We start from the raw sequence: 22084 nt of genomic DNA, 5'->3' as shown, positions 1-22084 counted from the left end.
GAATCTACATTTTGCTTTTTCCAGCAAGGACCGATTTGCGAAATCACTTACCTTTCCCCAGATCAAAAACAAACTGCTCATTTCTGTCTTTACTTGAATCAAATTTTCTTCCATCCGGCAGGGTGCCAGTGTAATGGACAAATACTTTGTCACCGATCATGGGAGTCTCACCATCGGTTCCTGCCTTCTTGACAATCTAGGAAGACAATGGGAAACATGAATCAATGGAAATCTAAAGATGTGGCAAAAAGAGTAACAAAGACCCTGTGCAAAATGGCTACACAACAGCAAAGCTTTATCCATTTTCTTTCGCAGAAGGAGACCATTTGGCCCACAGAGTCTATGCTGGCCCTGAAAACATTCCCATCATTTCCATCATCCACAACATTTATGCTGAACATGCTGTGGCAAAGAGAGCAAGAACACTGATGATACCATGTTCAGCGTATATGTTGTGAATGCAATGAGAAAGGCTAGGGGTGACCTCTGCACTGGGATCCCAGTATATTTTAACGTACGGTCTAATCTGCCCACATGGGGTCCAATGTCAGAAACAAGGACCTGCGGATGCTGGTTTACACCAAAGATTAGACGCAAAGTGCTGGAGTAACTCAGCGGGTCAGGCAGCATCTCTGGAGAACGGAATAAGTGACGTTTCAGGTTAGAACCACGGGTCTGGACCTTTCGTCTGAAGAAGTTCTGACCTGAAACGTCACCTGTCCATTTTCTCCAGAGATGCTGCCTGACCCGGCTGAGTTACTCCAGCACTTTGTGTCTATCTTTGGAGCTCAATGGCGAACCATGCGCTTCACCATGGGGATGGTTGGCTGAGCTGCTGCCTTTACTTGCAGCACCAGAGACCCGAGTTCAATCCTGACCTCAGTTGCTGTTTGTGCGGAGTTTGCACGTTCTCCCTGTGATCAGATGGATTTCCTCCGGGTGCTCCCGTTTCCTCCCACTTCCCAAAGACGTGCGGGTTTGTTGGTTAATTGGCCTCTGCAAATGGCCCCCTTAGTATGTTGGGAGTGGGTGCGAAAGTGGGATTTCATAGAAATAGGGTGACACGGTGGCGCGCCTTACTGCGCCAGAGACCTACGTTCCATCCTCACTATGAGTGCTGTCGGTACGGAGTTTGCACGATCTCCCCGTGACCACGTGGGTTTTCTCCCGGTGCTCCGGTTTCCTCCCACACTCCAAAGAATTACAGAGTTGATTGTGGTTTCAGTAGCAAGTTGTCCCTAGTGTGTAGCTTAATGCTAGTGTACGGGGATCGCTGGTCAGTGCGGACTCGGAGGGTCGATGGGCCTGTTTCCACGCTGTACCTCTAAACTAAACTAAACTAAACTAAACTAGTGTGAACGGACGGACGGTGGATGACCGGCGTGGAGTGGGCGCGCCGAAAGGCCTGTATTTTATGTTGCATTTCTAAACTAAACAAAGTCAATGGTGGACAGCGTCGCACTGTGAACTGCCATTATCAGAGACCGAATTTCACACTCTCGGCTGAATGATATACGGCTGTGTATGTGACTTGTCAATGGGCTGCTCTCCAAATTGGCTCAGATCCTTGATGACATTGAGAAGCCTGGTGAAGAATTACCTTGAAGGTCACATTGCTGAAGCTTTTAAAAAAAATTCCAGATCTATTTGATTAATTAAATTCCGCAGAGACCACAGTGGGATTGAAGCAATATTTGTGAATCATCGCTGCAAGTCTCCGGTTTAGTTCCACGAACCCACACGGCCACCCCAGCCCATGTTTGTCCATGTCGCACAGTTGGTGTCAGTTTCACTGTCGGTGTTCAGGCACCTTGCTCCAGAACACAAACAATTCTCTCACGATTGCAAACCTCAGAGGACGACGTCTATTGTTTGGAGGCGAAGGTTCCCTGTTAATCTTCGTTACTTAGTTTAGCTCGGAGATACCGCACGAAAACAGGCCCTTCGGCCCACCGGGTCCGCGCCAACCCAGCGATCCCCGCACATGAACACTATCCAACACACACTAAGCACAATTTATAATTTTACCAAGCCAATTAGCCTACCAACATGTACGTCTTTGGAGTATGGGAGGAAACCGGAGAACCCGGAGAAAACCCACCCATGGACCATTGTGGGCTCCACCTTTCCTTGATCTTCGTTGCTGGCTTTGATGTGCCCTTTTGCATAACTTTCATTCATTTGTTCTTTCTAGCTCGTTATATCTCTAGTTTCCCTTCTGAAACCGACTCTCAGTCAGAAGAAGGACCTCGACCCGAAATGTCACCTATTCCTTTTTCTCCAGAGATACTGTCTGACCCGCTGAGTTACCCCAGCATTAAAACCGAGATGAGAAGAACTTTTTTCACACAGAGAGTGGTGAATCTCTGGAACTCCCTGCCACAGAGGGTAGTCGAGGCCAGTTCATTGGCTATGTTTAAGAGGGAGTTAGATGTGGCCCTTGTGGCTAAGGGGATCAGAGGGTATGGAGAGAAGGCAGGTACGGGATACTGAGTTGGATGATCAGCCATGATCATATTGAATGGCGGTGCAGGCTCGAAGGGCCGAATGGCTTACTCCTGCACCTAATTTCTATGTTTCTATTTTGTGTCTATCTTTGGTGTAAACCAGCATCTGCAGTTCCATCCCACACACTATAGATAGGATTTCCCAGATCAGTGCATAATATGCTTGACTCGGTCATGTGCAACTATGCTAGTTGTAATGTGTAAGAAGGAACTGCGGATGCTGGTTTAAACCGAAGATAGACACAAAAAGCTGGAGTAACTCAGCTGGTCAGGCAGCATCTCTGGAGAGAAGGAATGGGTGACGTTTCGGGGTCTCGACCCCGAAACGTCACCCATTCCTTCTCTCCAGAGATGCTGCCTGACCAGCTGAGTTACTCCAGCTTTTTGTGTCTATCTTATGCTAGTTTTAAGTCTGGCCCTTACAGGTGTAAGAATTGCCAGGTGTGTTAAATATTCACAGATGGTGGCCAATATTCTTATTTCCCTATGGTTCAATGATATCTTTATTATCATGTATAGCAAGGTGCAGTGACATTTTTATTTGTATACAGATCAGCAAGACTATCACCATACATAAAAGCCCAACCCCCCGGTTAGTACTGAATGTACAGCACAGCCCACTGAGTCTCTATGCAAGAGGCATCATTTTGACTCCATTGTACCGTCCCAGCTACAGTTGTCCTCAAAGGCCCGTTGCAGCCGTTGCCTCCGTTCCAGTCGTCCCGCAAACCCGTCGTCCCTCACGTTGCCCGGCCATCTTCAGCGCTTGTTTCACGTGGGGGGGGGGGGGGGCCGCCTCCCACAGCCGACCTTGAGGGCGCGGAAGATAAGACCACCTCCCCTTCCCCCCCCCCCCCCCAACCCCATCTGATTTAGTTTAGTTTAGTTTAGATACAGCGCGGAGACAGGCCCTTCAGCCCACCGTATCCGCGCCGACCAGCGATCCCAGCACATTACCCTACTCACACTAGGGACAATTTACACTTACACCAGGCCAATCACCCTATGCCTGTGTAAGGTGTAAAGTGTTCGCCTACGTGACTGTACGCCTGTGGACAGTGGGAGGAAGCCGGAGATCCCGGAGATACAGGGGTACAGAGAACATACTCCGTACAGACAGCACCCTTAGTCGGGATCGAACCCGGGTCTCCTGCGCTGCAAGCGTTGCAAGGCAGCAACTCCACCGCTGCGCCACCCTCTTTATCCTTACACATAACGGCAAGTTAGTTCTCAAATAAGATAAGAAAACCGGCAAACATTGACCTAACTTAGAGCCTGATTTGCAAACGTACATTCTGTCCTTGCTTTTATAAATCCCTATGACCACATTCATAAATGAATCTGCCTCTAGAATGGTGTCCTGCACTCTCCCTCTGCTGGTAAACACCACAAAGCCTTCATTGATTAAAGGGTTTACTTAGTCTTAAGACAGATTTGACAAAGAGTCCCCAGATTGGAATTTATATTGGACGACTGACATAAAGTCCAATAGATCTTTACAGATATGCAAATGTACGGAAGTGAGGTTCCGATCTGTGTGATCCTTTGCTGCATAAATGGGGACTGTCAAACACATCAATAAAGGTCCTGTCTCCAGTAAACAGTACAGCATATAGTTTATCTCATCCGCAATGCTGGCATTAACTTAGAGAGACTTCTTCTGCCTCCCTTAATATCTTGCCCCCTCATCTGAATCTTTGCATACCTGTGACTTAAGACTTGAGAATCTTGTTTTGACTGTGGAGAGGGCTGTGGCTGAACAAAATCGTTCATTGTTAGCTGAGGGGAAGGTGACAAGGAGGCATACAAGTGATCAGAAGGTCAGTGAACCCCCCACTCTAGTTCTCCGACTAGTTTCACGGTCCCTCTGATTAGTTTTTCTGTTTGTGTGCCTCCTTGTGACCTCCCTCTCGACCAACAATGGACCATTCTATATCCACATCGTCCATATCGTTGTCTGCTTTGATCTGTCCTTTTCACACCTTACCCTTCCACATCTCTAGACACCCTCTCCCCTGACTCTCAGTCTGAAGAAGGGTCTCGGCCCGAATCGTCACCCATTCCATCTCTCCACTGCATGACCCGCTGAGTTACTCCAGCATTTTTGTGTCCATCTTCGGTGTAAACCAGCGTCTGCAGTTCCGTCCCACACAGCTCTGACTGAAGGCAGACGTCGCCTGTTTCAGCAGCTTTACCCTCGATCCCAGGGAACTTACACGACCTTCCGAGCTGCCTGTGATAACAGTAAGCCAAATGGAGATTGTGCTGCCAGCCTTCAACAGCCTACACTGACAAGGACAACAATGACATTGCAAACTCTAAATAAAACCGCCCTGTGCGAGGAAAACATGTTGTGGTGTAGTACTGCCAAGAAAATCAAGAATTATGCTCCTCCGCGCTGTTAGTGAAGAGAAACCTTTAGTTTAGTTTGGAGATACAGCACGGAAACAGGCCCTTCGGCCCTCCGAGTCCGTGACGACCAGCCATGCTGACGCTATCCTACACACTAGGGACAATTTACGATTTTGCCAAAGCCAATTAGCCGGCAAACCTGTACGTCTGTAGAGTGTGGGAGGAAACCGGAGATCCCTGAGAAAGACCCACGCAGGTCACGGAGAGAACGTGCAAATTCCGTACCGCCAGCACCCGTGGTCAAGATGGAATCCGGGTAGCAACTCTACCGCTGCGCCCAACCTTAAACACGGCCGTGCCCCTGCAGTTTGTGCAATTTGTGGTTCGGGATGAAGTTGATGCCCCAAGATCATAGCCCGGCAAATCATTCATCAGTGGTCCACCATTAGACATTTTCCCAAGGCCCTCAACATTCACTGTTGACTTTGAGATAGGCACGCATTACATGGACAACAATGCTGGCCAGGAGCAGAGCTCCTCATGTGCACCTCATTCCTGGCCATGGTTTTAGACATAGAGATACAGCATGGAGAGAAGCCCTTCGGCCCACACAATTCATGCTAGCCATTAATTACCCATTCATAACAGTTCTATGTAGTCCCATGTTCACATCCACTCTCTACACTATGCAATATGCAGAGGACAATCAACCTACAAACTGCAGTCCTTCTGGTTTGGTCTGTTAAAGATCCTGAGCCACATATACAAACATTTATGGGAACAGTGGTTTTGCACGCATTGACAAATTAGTCACTGAAATGATACCCACCAAATAAACTCAGGAGAGAGTATTTGTTGGCATAAATATTTACCCTGCTGCAGTTGCTCAAGTTCACTGTCAGGCAATGAGCTGTACACAACGAGGGCATCCAAATATAAATTAGTTAAGGGCCTGTCCCACTTGGGCGACCTAATCCACGAGTTGTGGCGAGTTTGCCCTCGACTCATACTCGTAGCATGGTCGACACGAGGTCGTAGGAGGTCTTCGTAACTCCTTCATGCTCGAGAGTGGTCTCCGCGTACTCGAGGCCGCAGCTAGTGTCCAATTTTCCCGAAGTTAGTCGTAGCTAGTCGCAGCGTTTTTTTCGATATGTTAAAAAAAGGTTGCCATGGAAAAAATCGATATTTTTGTTACTCCTAGGTCGTAGGTAATCGAGGGTAGTCGAAGGTAGTCGAAGATTGTCTTCATCATAGTCAAAGGGAGGTCGAAGGGAGGTCGAAGGAGATCGAAGGAGGTCGTCCTACTCTCCACTATTCGGTGTCCAATTTTCCCGAAGTTAGTCGTAGCTAGTCGAAGCTGGTCTTCAACATAATCGAAGGAGGTCAAAGGAGGTCTTCTACATAGTCGAAGGAGGTTTTCAACATGACATTTTTTCAAACTCTTCTAAACTCGCCAATTAGGTCGCCCAAGTGGGACCGCCCCTTTAACCTAAATTTCTTAATGTTAAAACAGGGGATCACACAATCATTTCATACGCCCAGAGAATTCAAGGGGACAGTATTTAAACAAAACATCACAGTGTATTTCACAGAGGGTGGAAATTTAGAATAGACACAAAATGCTCAGCGGGACAGGCAGCATCTCTGGGGAGAAGGAGTGGGTGACATTTTGGGTCAAGACCCTTCTTCAGACTAAAGTCCAGGAAGAGGGAGATACATAGATAAGGAAATGTAAGGTGTGAAAACAGGAACAAAGTGGATGCGGATCAAGAAAGATGTAGAATAGATTGTTGGTAGCTGGGAGAAGGTAATAACAAATCAAACAATGTTAATTAGACGCTGTTCAATTTTCTGTTTCGTAATTACTTGAAAATTAAGCACAAACAAAGGGCAGCAAAAGGCATTTTGTATCAGATAATTTTGGAATCTAATTCCGATATTCCCCAGCCTCCATCCACGCACTGGAAAAACGTGGAACGTCCCGGAACCTTTATTCATGGCATTTCTTCAAACAATTCACTGGAGGTTTCCCCGACCATCCTTCCTGGATGAAACAGTTCACAGTTAAAAAAGAAAACTGGGGAAGTTCAAGGCTCATTAGCAGCAGGAACTAGTCATGAATGTATAGAATCAACACAGCTGGGGGACAGGCACAACACACGTTCATGATTCTCCTCTCACTCCACGCCGAGGAGTAACAAGGACGTAGTCATCACATGAAGCTGCTCACGTGGTCACAGAGAGGCTGGTCATGTCGCAGGTAAGTTGGTCATGTGGTCACATGTTTGATCACGTGATCGCAGAGAGGTCTGTCACATGATCACAGAGATGCCAGTCACGCGATCACAGAGGTGATCGTGGAGACGTCAGTCACATGAACCAGGGGCCGCAGTTTAAGAATGGAGAGTTGTGAATTTGTGGAATTCTCTGCCTCAGAAGGCAGTGGAAGCCGATTCACTGGATGCATGCAAAAGAGAGTTAGATAGAGCTCTAAGGGCTAAAGGAATCAAGGGATATGGGGTGAAGGCAGGAACGTGGTACTGATTGTGGATGATCAGCCATGATCACGTTGAATGGCGGTGCTGGCTCGAAGGGCCGAATGGCCTACTCCTGCACCTATTGCCTATGCATCTATGTGTGATCACAGAGAAGTCGGCCAAGCGATCAAGGTGATGCCAGTCACGTAACCGCGAGACTCCAGTCCAGTCACATGATCAAGGAGACATCAGTCACATGATCACAGAGAAGTCAACCACGTGATCAAGGGGAAGCAGGTCACGTGACGGCGAGCCACCGGTCACATGATCATGGAGAAGTTGGTCACGTGACCACGGAAGAGTAGTAAGGTCCTGGTCATCATGTAATGTACTGTAGGTCCTACTTCCACTGCATCCGTGCAATAGTGCAACAGAGCGGTGATCCAGGCCCCACCAGGGTGAGGCTACAGGTAAGCTATAGAAACGGCATCTCCTATTCCGCCCACGTAGTCTGCAGCCCAAAGGTCGAATTCTCCAATTTCGGATGAGCTGCACCCCCTCTGTTCCTTCTTCTCTTGTTCTGATCCACCCAGAGCCTCTCACACACTCACTCATATTCGTTGATGGGATTGTGGGATTAATGTTGGGTCAGTGTTTGGTTTAGTCTTGTTTATTATTGTCAGATGTACCAAGGTACGATGAAAAGCTGTACGCTATCCAGTCAGTGGAAAGACTTTACATGATTAATATCAAGCCATCCACAGTGTACAGATACTGGATCAACGTAATAACGTTTAGTCCAAGATAAAGCCCAGTAAAGTCCAATTAAAGATAGTCAAAGGGTCTCCAATGAGGTAGATGGGAGGTCAGGACCGATCTCTAGTTGGTGGTAGGATGGTTCAGTTGCCTGATAACAAATGGGATGTAATTGTCCCTGAATCTGGAGGTGTGCGTTATCAAACCTGTTCCTTTTGCCTGAGGGGAGAAGAGGGAGTGACCGGGGTGAGACTGGTCCTTGATTATGCTGGTGGCCTTGCCGAGGCAGCGTGAAGTGTAGATAGAGTCAATGGAAGGGAGGTTGGTTTGCGTGATGGTCTGGGCTCTGCAATTTCTGCAATAGTGTAGAGGGTTGGGTTGGACTAGTGGGCTGAAGGGCCTGTTTCTATCCTGCATCTCTCTTCTTTTCTTTCCAATACCATCTTCACCCCAACTCCCTGTTACCCAGTTTCTTTACCCCCCCCCACCCCCCCCAAAATGGTTCCAATTATTTTATCACCCACACACTACCCACTTGTTCCCAATGTTGGGGGAGTCCAGAACCTGGGGCCACAGTTTAAGAATAAGGGGTAAACCATTTAGAACGGAGATGAGGAAAACCTTTTTCACACAGAGGGTTGTGAATCTGTGGATGGTGTTAAACAGACAATGAAACTCAACAGGAACACAGTGAAACTAGTACGACTAGGGTGGTAGTTTCACGACTAACTGACGTCATGGACCTCTCTGATCTTAAAAAAATGAATAGGTAACATCTCAGGATGGACTCCTGTAGCGGGGGATTTTTATATCGTTCAAGAGATGACTCCCTCTAGCTGCTAAATGGACTACATGGTTAAGGGGAATGTCTTCGTATGCATGCAAGCTCACCGTCGGGGACCTTCAGAGCTTCTTCACAGATAAATCTTCAAAACACAGTCCTTTGATTAATAAATTATTTATTGTTGATGAAAAACAATAGGGTACATCCAAAATTCTTCCGACATACAGTATAATCTCCATCGAACTCCAACTCATCGCTTTAAAGGTTAGAAAACCCCTCGTGTCTCCGTTACGCTTCGCATGGTCAAAGGGTAAACCTTCCCCTACCTGGTCCTAAACTAAACTAAAAACTAAGCTTCTGCGCGAGAAACTTAGCTCCAAACACGCCCTCAACACGTGCTGGCTCGAAGGGCCGAGTGTAGGCTCGAAGGGCCGAATGGCCTCCTACTGCACCTATTTTCTATGTTAAATTACGTCATGAATCCCACCCACAATATAACGGGCAGTGTAAAATGTAAAGACACACGCCATCATTAATGACACACAAAACAAGCCAAATGGCCACTAGAACCCCTTCTTCTGAACCACCTACCTTCTCCCAGCTCCTGCCTCTTCCCCCCCACCCCTCACTTCTCCATACTGGTTATCTCCCCTCCACACTCTCAGTGCTGATGCAGTGTCTCGACCCTGATGAAATTTGACCAATTTCTCTCCTGGGATAAATAAAGTTCTATCGTAACGTATCTTATCGACCCGAACATCGACCGTTCCTTTCCCTCCACAGATGCTGCCCGGGCCACTGATTTCCTCCAATAATTTGTTCCAGATTCCAGCATCTGCAGTCTCTTGTGCCTCCCAGAATACTCACAACAAGCCACGTTCCATGCTGACTGCGGCTGAATCCCCCACCTACCTACCACCGTTAAATTTGCATGCGTCAGATGTCACTGGAACTGGAACTGAAACTGACCCAACAAGTGCGCGTTAGAACAGAATTCTTACGTCACTGAAATCTTTTTAAAATATCTGAAATGTAGAGAATTTAAATATTCAAAACTTTGGCCAAATAGAGCAGTATGTCATAGTCATTGTCAATACAGCATGGAGACAGGCCCTTCAGCCCAACTTGCCCACGGCCACCAACATGCCCCATCTACATCAAACGCACTAGCCTGTATTTTGCCCATACCCCTTTAAACCTGTCGTCCTGCTGAATTTCATTGTTTGCATTACTCATCTTCACCTTTCCCACAGCCAACAAGGGACCGTTGTGGGCTCCACCTATCCTTGATCATTGTACCTTTGATCTGACTCTTTGCTCTCATACCTTTCATTCATTTGTTCCATGTACGTTTTCATACTGTATCTCCCAGTTCCCTCTCCCCTGCCACTCAGTCTGCAAAAGGGTCCTGACCCGAAATGTCACCTGTTCCTTTTCTCCAGAGATGCAGCCTAACCTGCTGAGTTCCTCCAGCCTTTTGTGTCTCTCTAAACATATTCTATCCATGTACTTGTCCAAATGTTTTCTGAACGTCGTGAGGATGTTGGGTGATGTGATCAGATGTTGCATGATATGGTCGAAGATACAAGGAAAGATATGAATGTTTACTGTTTCCTTCCAAAAAGTGAAGGCAAAGGGATGATCAAAGTTAAAAGAACATAAAATTAATTACAGGCATCTCGCGTATTTGCTTTTTGTGTTTTTAAAATAACACGCTTGTTTAATTAATCTCATTTATGTGCTGAATTTTTGTAGGCTTAAATTGATTAATTGGCTTGATAAATGTAAAAAAAAATATATATATCCAGTATAAAATTGTCCAACTTCCAGTATAGTCCCTGGTGGACTCTTCGGAAGGTACAAGGTACAAGATACAAGGTGCTGGCTCGAAGGGCCGAATGGCCTACTCCTGCAACCTATTTTCTATGTTTCTAACGGCACGCTACAGATCACCGCTTGCACAACCATAGACTTGCTGTTTTTTTCTAAGTGTGGTTTGCATCAACGTCTTGATTTCTTCTTTGCCTTTGTTGTCTTTATTTTACTGCCTTACTGAAGTTGTGTAATTTCTGCAGAATTTATGTTTTTTGTGTATAGTCTGAATTTAGTATTACCATTGTCACATGTGCAGAGATATATTGAAATGCTGGAGAAGAATAGGTGACGTTTTCGGGTTGGAACCCTTCTACTGTTTTGATGCTCCCACACCTCGCCTTTGGATATCGACCTCAGTGACATATTTTCTTCATTATCATAAAAGCAGCTTTCCAAAAAGTGCCAGGTAAATAGCACTGATTCTTTTTTAATACATTTACGGTTAAAAGCATTTAGGGATCTGTTGAGCGGTTTCACAAATAGTTAGAACAATGTGTAGGTGAACATGTTCCTCAGCAAGAAATATGTTTTTACATTGACTAAGTCCCCACAAACCTCCTTATCTGTAGATATTTCAGTCAATTGGATGGAAGGCATGACTGTGGAGCTTCTTCAAGACTTGTCTCCCAAATATAAAGCACACTTGGTCTAGTTTGGAGATACAGCGTAGAAACAGACCCTTTGGCCCATCGAGTCCGTGCCGACAATTGATCACCCTAGTTCTATGTCCTACACACTAGAGGCAGTTCACAGAAGCCAAATAATCTATAAACCTGAAGGTAGAAGAAGCAACATGCTGGTGTAACTCAGAAGGTGAGGTAGCATCTCTGGAGAAAAGGAATGGGTGACGTTTTGAGTCGGAACCCTTCTTCAGACTCCGAAGCAGGGTTCCAACCCGAAACGTCACCTATTCCTTTTCTCCAGAGATGCTGCCTGACCCACTGAGTTACTCCAGCATTTTGTGTCTTCGGTATAAGCTAGCATCTGCAGTTCCTTCCGACATGTTTAATCTACATAAATGCACATCTTTGGAATGTGGGAGGAAACCGGAGCAGCCGGAAAAAACCCCATGCAGTCACGGGGAGTATGTACAAACTCTGCACAGACAGCCTACAACCCAGCGGTATGAATATGGATTCTTGCATTCTTGCATTCCCTCTCTCTCCGTCTCTCCTCTGTACCGGCCGTCCTGCTAGTTTCACTGTTCGTATCCCTTCGTCATCACCTCTTCCACGGCCAACAATGGACCATTGTGGGCTCCACCTGTCCTTGGTCATCAGTGCCAGGCTCTGATTTGTTCTGAACCCTTTCATACCTCTAGTTTCCCTCCCCCCTGACTCTCAGAAGAAGGGTCTCCAGAGATGCTGCCTGACCCGCTGAGCTACTCCAACACTTTGTGTCTATCTTAAGTCTTTTAAATGCTGTTTTCGCATTGAACAGCCTTAACTACTACCATCTTCTGTTTGCAAGTATTTCTCCACAAGAAAAGGCACCTAGAGAGATCTTTGCTCATAAAACTCAAGCGTTGCTAATGGCCATTCCCAATAGCAATTGCCAGAGTACAGATGTATTCTGAGCAGATAACAAGTATAAACAGGAAATGGACATTGCCGTGTATAGACAGGAAACCACAATGTACTCTGTGTACTGGAGGAGTTGGAACTGAGATAACATCACAGGTGGTTCTCAATGCAATATTGCATAACGTACAAGTCGGTTTCTAATCTAACCAACTGCCTCATAGAGTCCTAGATTCATACAGTGTGGAAACAGGCCCTTCGACCCAACTTGCCCACCCCAACCAACATGTCCCATCTACATTAGTCCCGCTTGCCTGCGCTTGGCCCACACCCCTCTGAACCAGTCGTCCTGCTGCTGTCTGGATTACTCGTTATTACCTCTCCCACAGCCAACAATGGACCATTGTGGGCTCCACCTTTCCTTGACCATTGTTGCTGTCTTTTTGCCTTCCTTTCATTAATTTGTTGTATGTTACTTCTCATATCTCTCGGTTCCCTCTCACCTAACTTGTTTCCTGTCTCCCGCTAACTAATTCCATGCACCCACCACCGTTTGTGTGAAAACGTCACCACTCGAATTCCTATTATATCTTTCCCCCCTCACCATAAACCTATGGTTCACACTGGTATTTACGTGTAATCGTCCTCACTCCAGTTATTTCTCCCAGTCTGTGCTAACATCCCTCTGTCCCCACACATATCTGTCGAGCTGCCTCTTAAATGCACACACACACCATCCGTTTCAACCTTTCCACATATACTATATATGTGAAGAAATCCCCCTTCAGTTCCCTTTATATTTATCCTCTCTCTGTGTTAAACATATGCAAACTTTGAGGTGAAATTATTCTCTACATTTACCATATAAATGTCCTTCATATCTCTTAAAAACCCCTATTGGAAATGTCCAAGTCTGCTTAATCCTTCCCAACATTGGTAGAATTCTTATATATATCCTTTCTGTACTTGTTTCTGTGTCTCGGTAAACTGTTTGTGATATGGAGACCACAAGGAACATAATGGCCTAAGTGCTATCTAATAGTAAGATTAAACGAGAACTTACCAGTTTGAAGTTTGATCTGTATTTTATGAGGAGTTACGATGAGGGATTACGTGAAGAACCCGCTCAGCGCGCATGCGTGGCATACTTCAAAGCAGCGGTGTGGAATCACAGATAGACACAGTTATTGAAGTAAACATAGTAAAGACAAGGAGACATCAGTTTATGAATTTGACCCATATTATTGAGGGTGGGAGTGGAGGGCACGTAATCCCTCATCGTAACTCCTCATAAAATACAAACTTCAAACTGGTAAGTTCTCGTTTAATCTTACTATTTTACTTCGGAGTCACGTGAGTGACTACGTGAAGATTTCAAAGCTCTGTGATTTCAAACCGTGTAACAGTAATTACTACATCACTGCCGAAGTCTTTGAGGGAGGAAGTGTGTTATCGTAATCAACCAATGAATCTGTTTATGAAAAACAAAACGGTATTTATTGACAATAACAACAAAAAAGAAAATTGCTCCCCCGGGCTTAAATTAAATATTTGCAGACTGTAAAATTGTTTCTGCATATAACACAGGTTTTGCCAACGGCTTGTGATAAAAAGTCCTGAACATGGTTTCCCTTGCCCATCCTGCTGTAGCCAGGATATGGTCCATCGGCACGTTCATTCTTTCCGCCGTTGACGCGGATGCTGCCCTGGTGGAGTGAGATTTATACAAGTTAGTGTCAATCCCCGCAGCTTTTAGCACCTGCTTGAGCCATCTCGAAATGGTTTGGCTCGTCACCCGAGCATGAGGTTTTTTATGACTGACAAACAAGGCGTTTTCACTCCCTCGAATATTGTTAGTTGTGTCTATATAAGATAGTAGGTGGGTCATGACACATAACCGTGGTTCTGGTGGGTAAGCCCGGAAGACCACGACTGGACTTGGCGTTCCTGGCCTGCTCTGTTTGATCAGTCCCTGGATCATATACGAGATCTGGTCTGGAGCTGTAATCATGTTGTCCAGTCGTAACCGAGGTAGAGACTGGACCCTCTGTGTGGATACAAGTGCCATTAACATGAGCGTTTTGAGTGTCAATTGTTCCAGGCTGAGGGATCTGGCTGGTGGCCATCCCCTGAGGTAAGTCAGGACCTCACTGACATCCCATATATGGGTGTACCTTGGTCTAGGGGGGTTGGTATTGTAAATGCATTTCATTAATTTTACCACCAGTGGGTGAGATCCCATGGCCTGTTGTCCTGGTGCTAGTGTTAAGTAGGCAGACAGGGCACTTCTCACTGTGTTGATGGCACTGTAGCTGAGTCCTTCTTCGTAGTGAAGTTTGGCCAGGAATTCCAGTACGTTGGCTGATGCAGTTGTGTAGGTGGTCCCTGTATCCAGGCAGCACTTTTCCCATTTTTTTATATTGGTCAAGTACTGTTTTTTAGTGGATGTCCGGAGGGATGCTGACATGGTGTCGACAGTTTGTTCTGATAATCCCAGTCCCAGCAATGGTCTGTTCAGAATCTGCAACCCAGGAATTTGATTTTTTCATGGCATGGGTGGCTTATGCCTGACACTGGGTGTTTTAATAATTCTGGGTCACTGGGAAATGTCATCGGAGTTCCAACAACCATGTCATGGAGTATCGGGAACCAGTCGGGTACTATCAAAATACCTGAAGCAGAGTCCATTTGTATTTTGCGTAGTACCCGACTAATGAGGCAGAAGGGAGGAAATGCATAGAAGAAGAAATTTCCCCAATCCAGCGCGAACGCATCTACCGCTGCTGCCTCAGGGTCTGGTTCCCAGGCGACATACATAGGTACCTGGTGATTTAGCCTTGATGCGAATAAATCGATATCTGGCGTGCCATATTGCTTGACAATTTTTGCAATTATTTTGGGGTTTAACATCCATTCGATGTTGTCATTAAATTTACGTGACCTGGTGTCTGCCACTGTATTTAGCTTACCTGGTAGATAAGTTGCTGATAGCCAAATATGTCTTTCGACACACCATTGCCAAATTGTGTTAACCAACTTGTCGCATGATAACGATTTTATGCCGCCCATATGGTTAATGTAGGCCACCACCGTAGTATTATCTATTTGTAACCGAACATGCAAGTGATGCATATTTGATGCATATGCTTTTAAACCATAGAAGGCACCAACATCTCTAGATAATTTATGCCCAGTGTAAGTACTAATGACGACTCAGGGTTAGTCCATCTACCACCTGTGCTGGATATGGCGTTAGTTGCTCCCCAGCCTTGAGCACTGGCATCTGTTTGGATAACTAGCGTAGGGTTAGTGATGATAATAGGGCTGAAACTATGCCAAACGTTTTTTGCCCACCACTGTAGTTCTGATATTGCTTCAGTGGGTAACTTCATGACACGATCATAATGACCTGTATGTCGTTTTAGTGCCTGTACCTTTGCTCTTTGTAAGTTTTGATAGTGCAAAGGTCCGAATTGCGTAGCCGGAAATGCTGCTACCATTTTCCCAATTACTCTTGCTACTTGTCGAATAGTTGGTCGTTCGTTGACCATTAGATTGTTGCATGATTGTGCCAATGCAACTGTTTTGTCTCTTGGCAAAGTTACAGTCATATGGACTGAATTAATTGTGAAGCCCAAGTAGTCCATAGTTGTGGATGGCTTCAACTTAGATTTATCTGGATGTACGACAAATCCCAAGGTTTCGAACAACTGTTTGGTAGCTGATACAGCTGACATAGTCAATTCCATGGTTTTGCCTACTATTAAGATATCATCAAGATATGCCATGACAATATGTTTTTGTCTTCTTAATATTGCCAAGGCTGGTTTTAGTATCTTGGTGAATAATCTTGGAGCTGATGTTAATCCATTGGGTAACGCTTTAAACTGCCATTATTGCCCCATCCAGGTAAACATCAGGTATCTGCGATGATCCTTGTGAATAGGTACTGAATAGTAAGCATCTTTAAGATCAATGCTTGCCATGTAGTATCCTTTGGAAATTAGTTGTTTGGCAGTAACAAACGTTTCCATTTTGAACTGTATATACTTAACAAACATATTTAGTGATGTTAAGTCAATGATGATGCGACATCCACCATCTTTTTTGGTTTTAGTGAATATATTTGATACAAATTCCAAGGGTTCATGTTTTGTTTTTTCAATGATACCCTTTGTAATTAGTCTCATCAGTTCAACTTGTCCCTCTCGTTTTTCTTTCACTGAGAGGGAAAATACCCTTTGGGGTAAATGTTGAACTGGTGGCAATTTACCTGTTATGAATTGTATTTTGTATCCACTAATGCCATTGAGTATACTGATCACTCATGATAGACTCCCATGCTTCTTTAAACTGGTGTAATCTCCCCCCTGTTAGTATTAAGCCCCTTCTTTCTATATGCTGGTAGGAACCAGACCCACCTACCTCCATGGTTATGGGTATTTCCTCTGGTTCCCGCCGGTCCCACGAGGCTTGCGTGTTGTCTGATGTGGCGTTGACGTTGGGGGGTGGCGCATTTTCCATGGGGTCCGCTCTGGGCCCTGGTCTAAAAAAGACTTACGGTGATAGAATGCGGATCCCGAGCTTTCACCAGTCCTACATGGTGGACGTCGACTGGTGGACGTCGACTGGTGGACGCGACGGGGTGCTGCCACTTGGTGTTTATTGCTCTAGGTTTGCTCATCCCGTGCCCTGCCTTCATGAGACCAAAAGTTTTTGAGGCCTCGGCCATATCCTTCATTCGCTTAGGGAGGTCATTGCCAAAGAGCAGTATGTCTGGCTCAGAGGCTGGGGTTTTGCACAACCCCGTAAATTTAGGATTGATGGCAGGTTTTATTATTTCTTTACGCAGATTGTTAATCTCAAATTGCGTATTACACAACAGCGCGAGAGTGTCCTGTTGAGTGGTGGTCATCTCGGTGTTGTCCACGGAACGAGCAAACGAAGTGATGGCTGACGTCAGGAGCCTGAGGATCCGCTGCAGTTTTAGCTCGTGGTGTCGGATGTTTGTCCCAACGTGCCCCCAGATTTGGCTGTTTACAGCTGGCACTTTGAGGGACTCACAGTTCTCAGGCGCTGTATATGTTTCTAAAGCATCATTGACCACCTGCTCCTGTAGAGCCCTGTTGGAGAGGTGGTTGATGCTGGCCGCTAGTTTGGCTTCTAACGGTCTTCCTGCACGTGGGGTTGCCACGTAGCGGTCCACTACACCAAGCAGCTCTTCCTGTTCCTGCACCCCTTGCATACTCCCGAGATCTTCAGCCATCGTCCCCTCTTCTTGACCAGCCCAGTCCTGGTCACCAAAGCTACCCTCGGGTAAGGAGGAAGCAATGGACAGTGCACAAGGCACTGTGGAGGGAGTGCCTGACCTCCCTCTGCGAGAGCGCCCCTCCTGGGGCGCACCTCGCTGGAGCACCTGCTCCAGGAGCCGCTCCATGTGGCTCAGGCGGCTGTCTCTCCCCCGCCCGGGTGGAGAGACGTCCCCATCCGACGTGTCGGAAACCACCGGCCGGACGCTTTTCCTAGTAGCTTTACCTCCAGCCCGCTGCTCAGGCGCTAGCGGGGCTGGGCTCGGCACGGAGTCGCGGATAGCGGAGCGCTCGGTTAGCATTCCTACCGCCTGTTGCTGCCCCCCCCCCCTGATGGAACGCTCCTCTGGTGGAGTCGAACGGGGGACAGATTTCTTTGAGAGCCTTTTCTTTGGTGTACTCATTCTGAAAGAGAAATCAGCCGGCTCTTCTTTGGTAAGTAAAGCCGACCTCAGTTCACTTACCTGACGGTCCGTCTTTTAAATTGCAGCGGGAGCGCATGACTCCCGCTGTAGCCGCTTGTTGCACTGCTGGCGTAATGCCGCGCATGCGTGCTGAGCGGGTTCTTCACGTAGTCACTCACGTGACTCCGAAGTAAAATCAAGATTATGTATTTACCTAACACCAACTCTCGGTTGTAAGTAACACACCCCTTCCCCCTCTCTTTCCTATTCCAATATTAAACCTAAACCTACTATAATCAGTCTGAAGAAGGGTCCCAACCAGAAATGTCACCGATCCATTCCTTCCACAGATGCTGCCTGATCTACTGAGTTACTCCAGCACTTTTGTTTCAGTCAAGATTCCAGCATCTGCAGTTCATGGTGGCTCTGTTCTTGTTTACATTCTTTACAACTTTGTCATTGTTTAGTTCAGTTCAGTTTAGAGACACAGCGCGGAAACAAGCCCTTCGGCCCAACCAGCGATCTCTGCACACTAACACTATCCTACACACACTAGGGACAATTTTTACATTTTACACCAAGACAATGAACCCTACAAACCTGTACGTCTTTGGAGTGTGGGAGGAAACCGGAGATCGCGGAGAAAACCCACTCAGGTCATGGGGAGAACGTACAAATTCCGTCCAGACAGCACCTGTAGTCAGGATCAAACCGGGGTCTCTGGTGCTGTAAGGCTGTAGCTCTACCATTCTACCACTATGCCATCGTGCCGCCCTGTGTGTAGTATGTTGCAAATATTAACATTATCTATACATCTCCGTCTCATTGCTTTTTGCCAATTCCAAAGTACCCTCCCATTTCTCCGTCAAAACAATATCCTTTTGAACAATTATTCAATGGATGTCAGGGTCCATGGAAATTCATGCAGTCTATGAAATCCACAATCCACAAAACAAGGCAATACCTGTCTAACACAGGTCTAATCTTTCATTAACTCCAACAACAAAACCTTGGGAACAAAAGTCCAAAAAGAGATGAGATTAACAATTAAGCAAATGCATTGTGAACTCTTGCACCAATTACAATGGCACAAAGTACTAATGACGCAGAAAGAATAAGTCCTACAAGCCACCCAATTTTAATTTGCCTGCAATGCAAGTAAGGAGAATGGATGCTGTTTTTTTGCGATTTATACCAGGCTGTTTTAGTTTATAGTTTAGAGACACACTGCGGAAACAGGCCCTTCGGCCCACTGAGTCTGTGCGGACCAGCAGATCAGTTCAGCTCAGTGCAGTTCAGTTTAGTTTATTGTCACGTGTACCGAGGTACAGTGAAAAGCTTTTTTTTGCATGCTAACCAGTCAGCGGAAAGACAATACATGATTACATACATGAAAACTTACAAAAGAAAGCTATGAAGGAAAATATTGTTCGAAGTCAAATCATTTCTTAGAATGCAACTGATACATAACAAGAACAATAGGCAGTCACATTTAAAATGGGTGTACCTTTGTTATAGAATGTGGTGCTCACATGCTTGGCCGGGAGCATGGAAAAGCAAACCAGTCGGACATTGGATGTTGTGTGCTGCATTATTCAAGTACCTTTGGGAATGGGGCACATTTCCCAGGGAGATTAAAAGAAGTAACTGCCTCCTTGCTCGGTCACATAGCAAGATACAAATCGGAGTGATACAGCATCAGGGCGGCACGGTGGCGCAGTGGTAGAGTTGCTGCCTTACAGCGCCAGAGACACGGGTTCGATCCTGACCTCAGTTGTGCGTTCTCCCCGTGACCTGCATGGGTTTTCTCCGGGAGATCGCGTTTCTTCCCAACCTCTAAAGACAGGTTTGTAGAACAATCGACTTTAGCAAAGATTGTAAATTGTCCCAGAATGAGCTTCCAATGGAAGTGGTGGAGGCAGGTTCGATTTTATCATTTAAAAATAAATTGGATAGGTATATGGATGGAAAGCAATGGAGGGTTATGGTCTGAGTGCAGGTAGATGGGACTAGGGGAGAATAAGTGTTCGGCACGGACTAGAAGGGTCGAGATGGCCTATTTCCGTGCTGTAATTGTTATATGGTTATATATTGTGCTAGTGTAAGGGGATCGCTGGCCGGAGCGGGCTCGATGGGCCGAAGGGCCTGTTTCCGCACTGTATCTCTAACCTAAACTAAATTAAACTAAAAGCTAGGAGAATTGTTGCCTCATAGAACCAGTGGCCAAGGTTCAATTTCATTCAATGATGCTTCAATTACACTTTATTGTCACATGTACCTAGGTACTGTGAAATTCATTGTTCTGCATCCAATCGGGTAAAATCAAAAGGCAGGCCTCAGCTAGGCCATGCACAAAGAGTCGCCACGTTTCTGGCGCCGGCAATGTTACAAAAGGTTTATCAAATAGTCTTATCTTCGTCTCGTAGTGGCAAACCAGGTCTGCCACCGCACCTGGGGGCAGGCAGCCCCCCCACCGAATCCCCCTTCAATCTTGGCGACCTTCTGGCGGAACCCCCAATCGGTCTCTGCGGCTCCCCCGCTGGGCCCCCCCCCCCCCCCCATCGTTCTCAGCAGCCCCCCACATAGGTTGCTCTTGGCGGCCCTCCTCCCTCTTGAGTCCCCTTTCACACTCGGCTTGTAACCGCTGGTGCTGGCTATCCTAGAGTTTGCATATTCTCAGTAGGTGCCCTGGTTTACACTCAGATCCCAAAGATATGTTGGTCAGTAGGTTAATTAGCCACTAAACTATCCCCAGTGTGTAGGTGAATGCTAGAATATGAATATGGGGGGGGGGGGGGGGGGTATTTGATGGAAATGTGGCAAAATAAATTGGAATTAGCGTAAAAGAATAATGGATGGTCACCTTGAACATGGTTTAGTTTCGTTTAGTACACACACATGTACCGAGATACAGTGAAAACCTTTTGTTTGCATGTCATCCAGTCAAGGAAAAGACGATATATAAATACAATGAAGGCGTCCAGAGTGCACAGATACAGGATAATGATGGAAGGGTACCTTTCAGTGCTGTAGACAATATACAAACTATCTACAATCTGAGGAAATATTAGTAACTTGCTTTTAAAATTTTAAATGTGCAATAACAACGAGGCATATTTCACAATGAAACTGTTATATTAACTGGAGAGGACCCAATAATGTACACATACCCACACTGGAAGTACAGAACATTACAGCCACTAATTGTGACCAAACAACAATTCTGAAAAATTACCAAAGATAGACACAAAGTGCTGCAGTAACTCAGCCACAATCCTGTCTGAATAAGTGTTCTGACACGAAACGTCACCCATCCTTTTTCTCCAGAGATGCTGCAAGCAAGAAAAGACCAGGACAAAACAGAGCCAGCCATAAATAATCTCAGGCAAGGGCTGGTAGGTCCATTGTTGACTAGGCAAGGTTTGATCTCAAGAGAAACAATGTGTAAAGATGGGGGGGAACAATCCTAGCGACTGAAAACTGTGACCACCAGTTTCAAGAGCAGCTTCTTCCCAACAACCATCAGGCTCTTGAACACAACAGACTAACCTCAAAGATCGATACAAATGGCTGGAATAACTCAGTGGATCAGGCAGCATCCCCGGAGAAAAGGAATAGGTGATGTTTCAGGTCAAGACCCTTCTTCAGAGTAATTCTCAGGTCTGAAGAAGGGTCTTTTCTCTGAAGATGCTGCCTGAACCGCTGAGTTACTCCAGCATTTTGTGTCTATCTATGGTGTAAACCAGCATCTGCAGTTCCTACTTACACTAACCTTAACTATGGACAATTTTTTGGCTGCTCTATTAATGGGATTACTAATTTATTGATTTTTCTTTGGTTTATTGTATATTGTCTGTGAGTACACTATGTTTGAACAGGCTGGTTAACCTACTGCAAGTAAGAACTCTAGTGCTCCCATGTCAGTACATATGAGAATTAAACACTCTTAACCCTTGCTATTGACTCAATTAACTAACTCCGCCTTTGTCGGGGAATATCAACAAACACACCCTTTTATAGACACAAAATGCTGGAGTAACTCAGCGGGACAGGCACCATCTTTAGAGAGAAGGAATGGGTGACGTTTCGGGTCGAGACCC

General features: G+C 45.9%; 1 protein-coding gene across 1 annotated transcript in view; it reads right to left on the bottom strand.

Moving 5' to 3' along the window:
• fkbp5 (FKBP prolyl isomerase 5) overlaps positions 1-22084 on the bottom strand; it is a 69278-nt gene that overhangs the window by 43710 nt on the left and 3484 nt on the right. Inside the window, exon 2 of the mRNA XM_033042767.1 lies at positions 52-196. Coding sequence (XP_032898658.1) covers positions 52-196 — 145 coding nt within the window. The remainder of the gene's footprint in view (positions 1-51; positions 197-22084) is intronic.

The sequence above is a fragment of the Amblyraja radiata genome, chromosome 24 (assembly GCF_010909765.2).
Source record: "Amblyraja radiata isolate CabotCenter1 chromosome 24, sAmbRad1.1.pri, whole genome shotgun sequence".
NCBI lineage: Eukaryota > Metazoa > Chordata > Chondrichthyes > Rajiformes > Rajidae > Amblyraja > Amblyraja radiata.
Note: the sequence above shows the minus strand (reverse complement) of the source record. Positions and strands in the feature narration are given on the sequence as shown.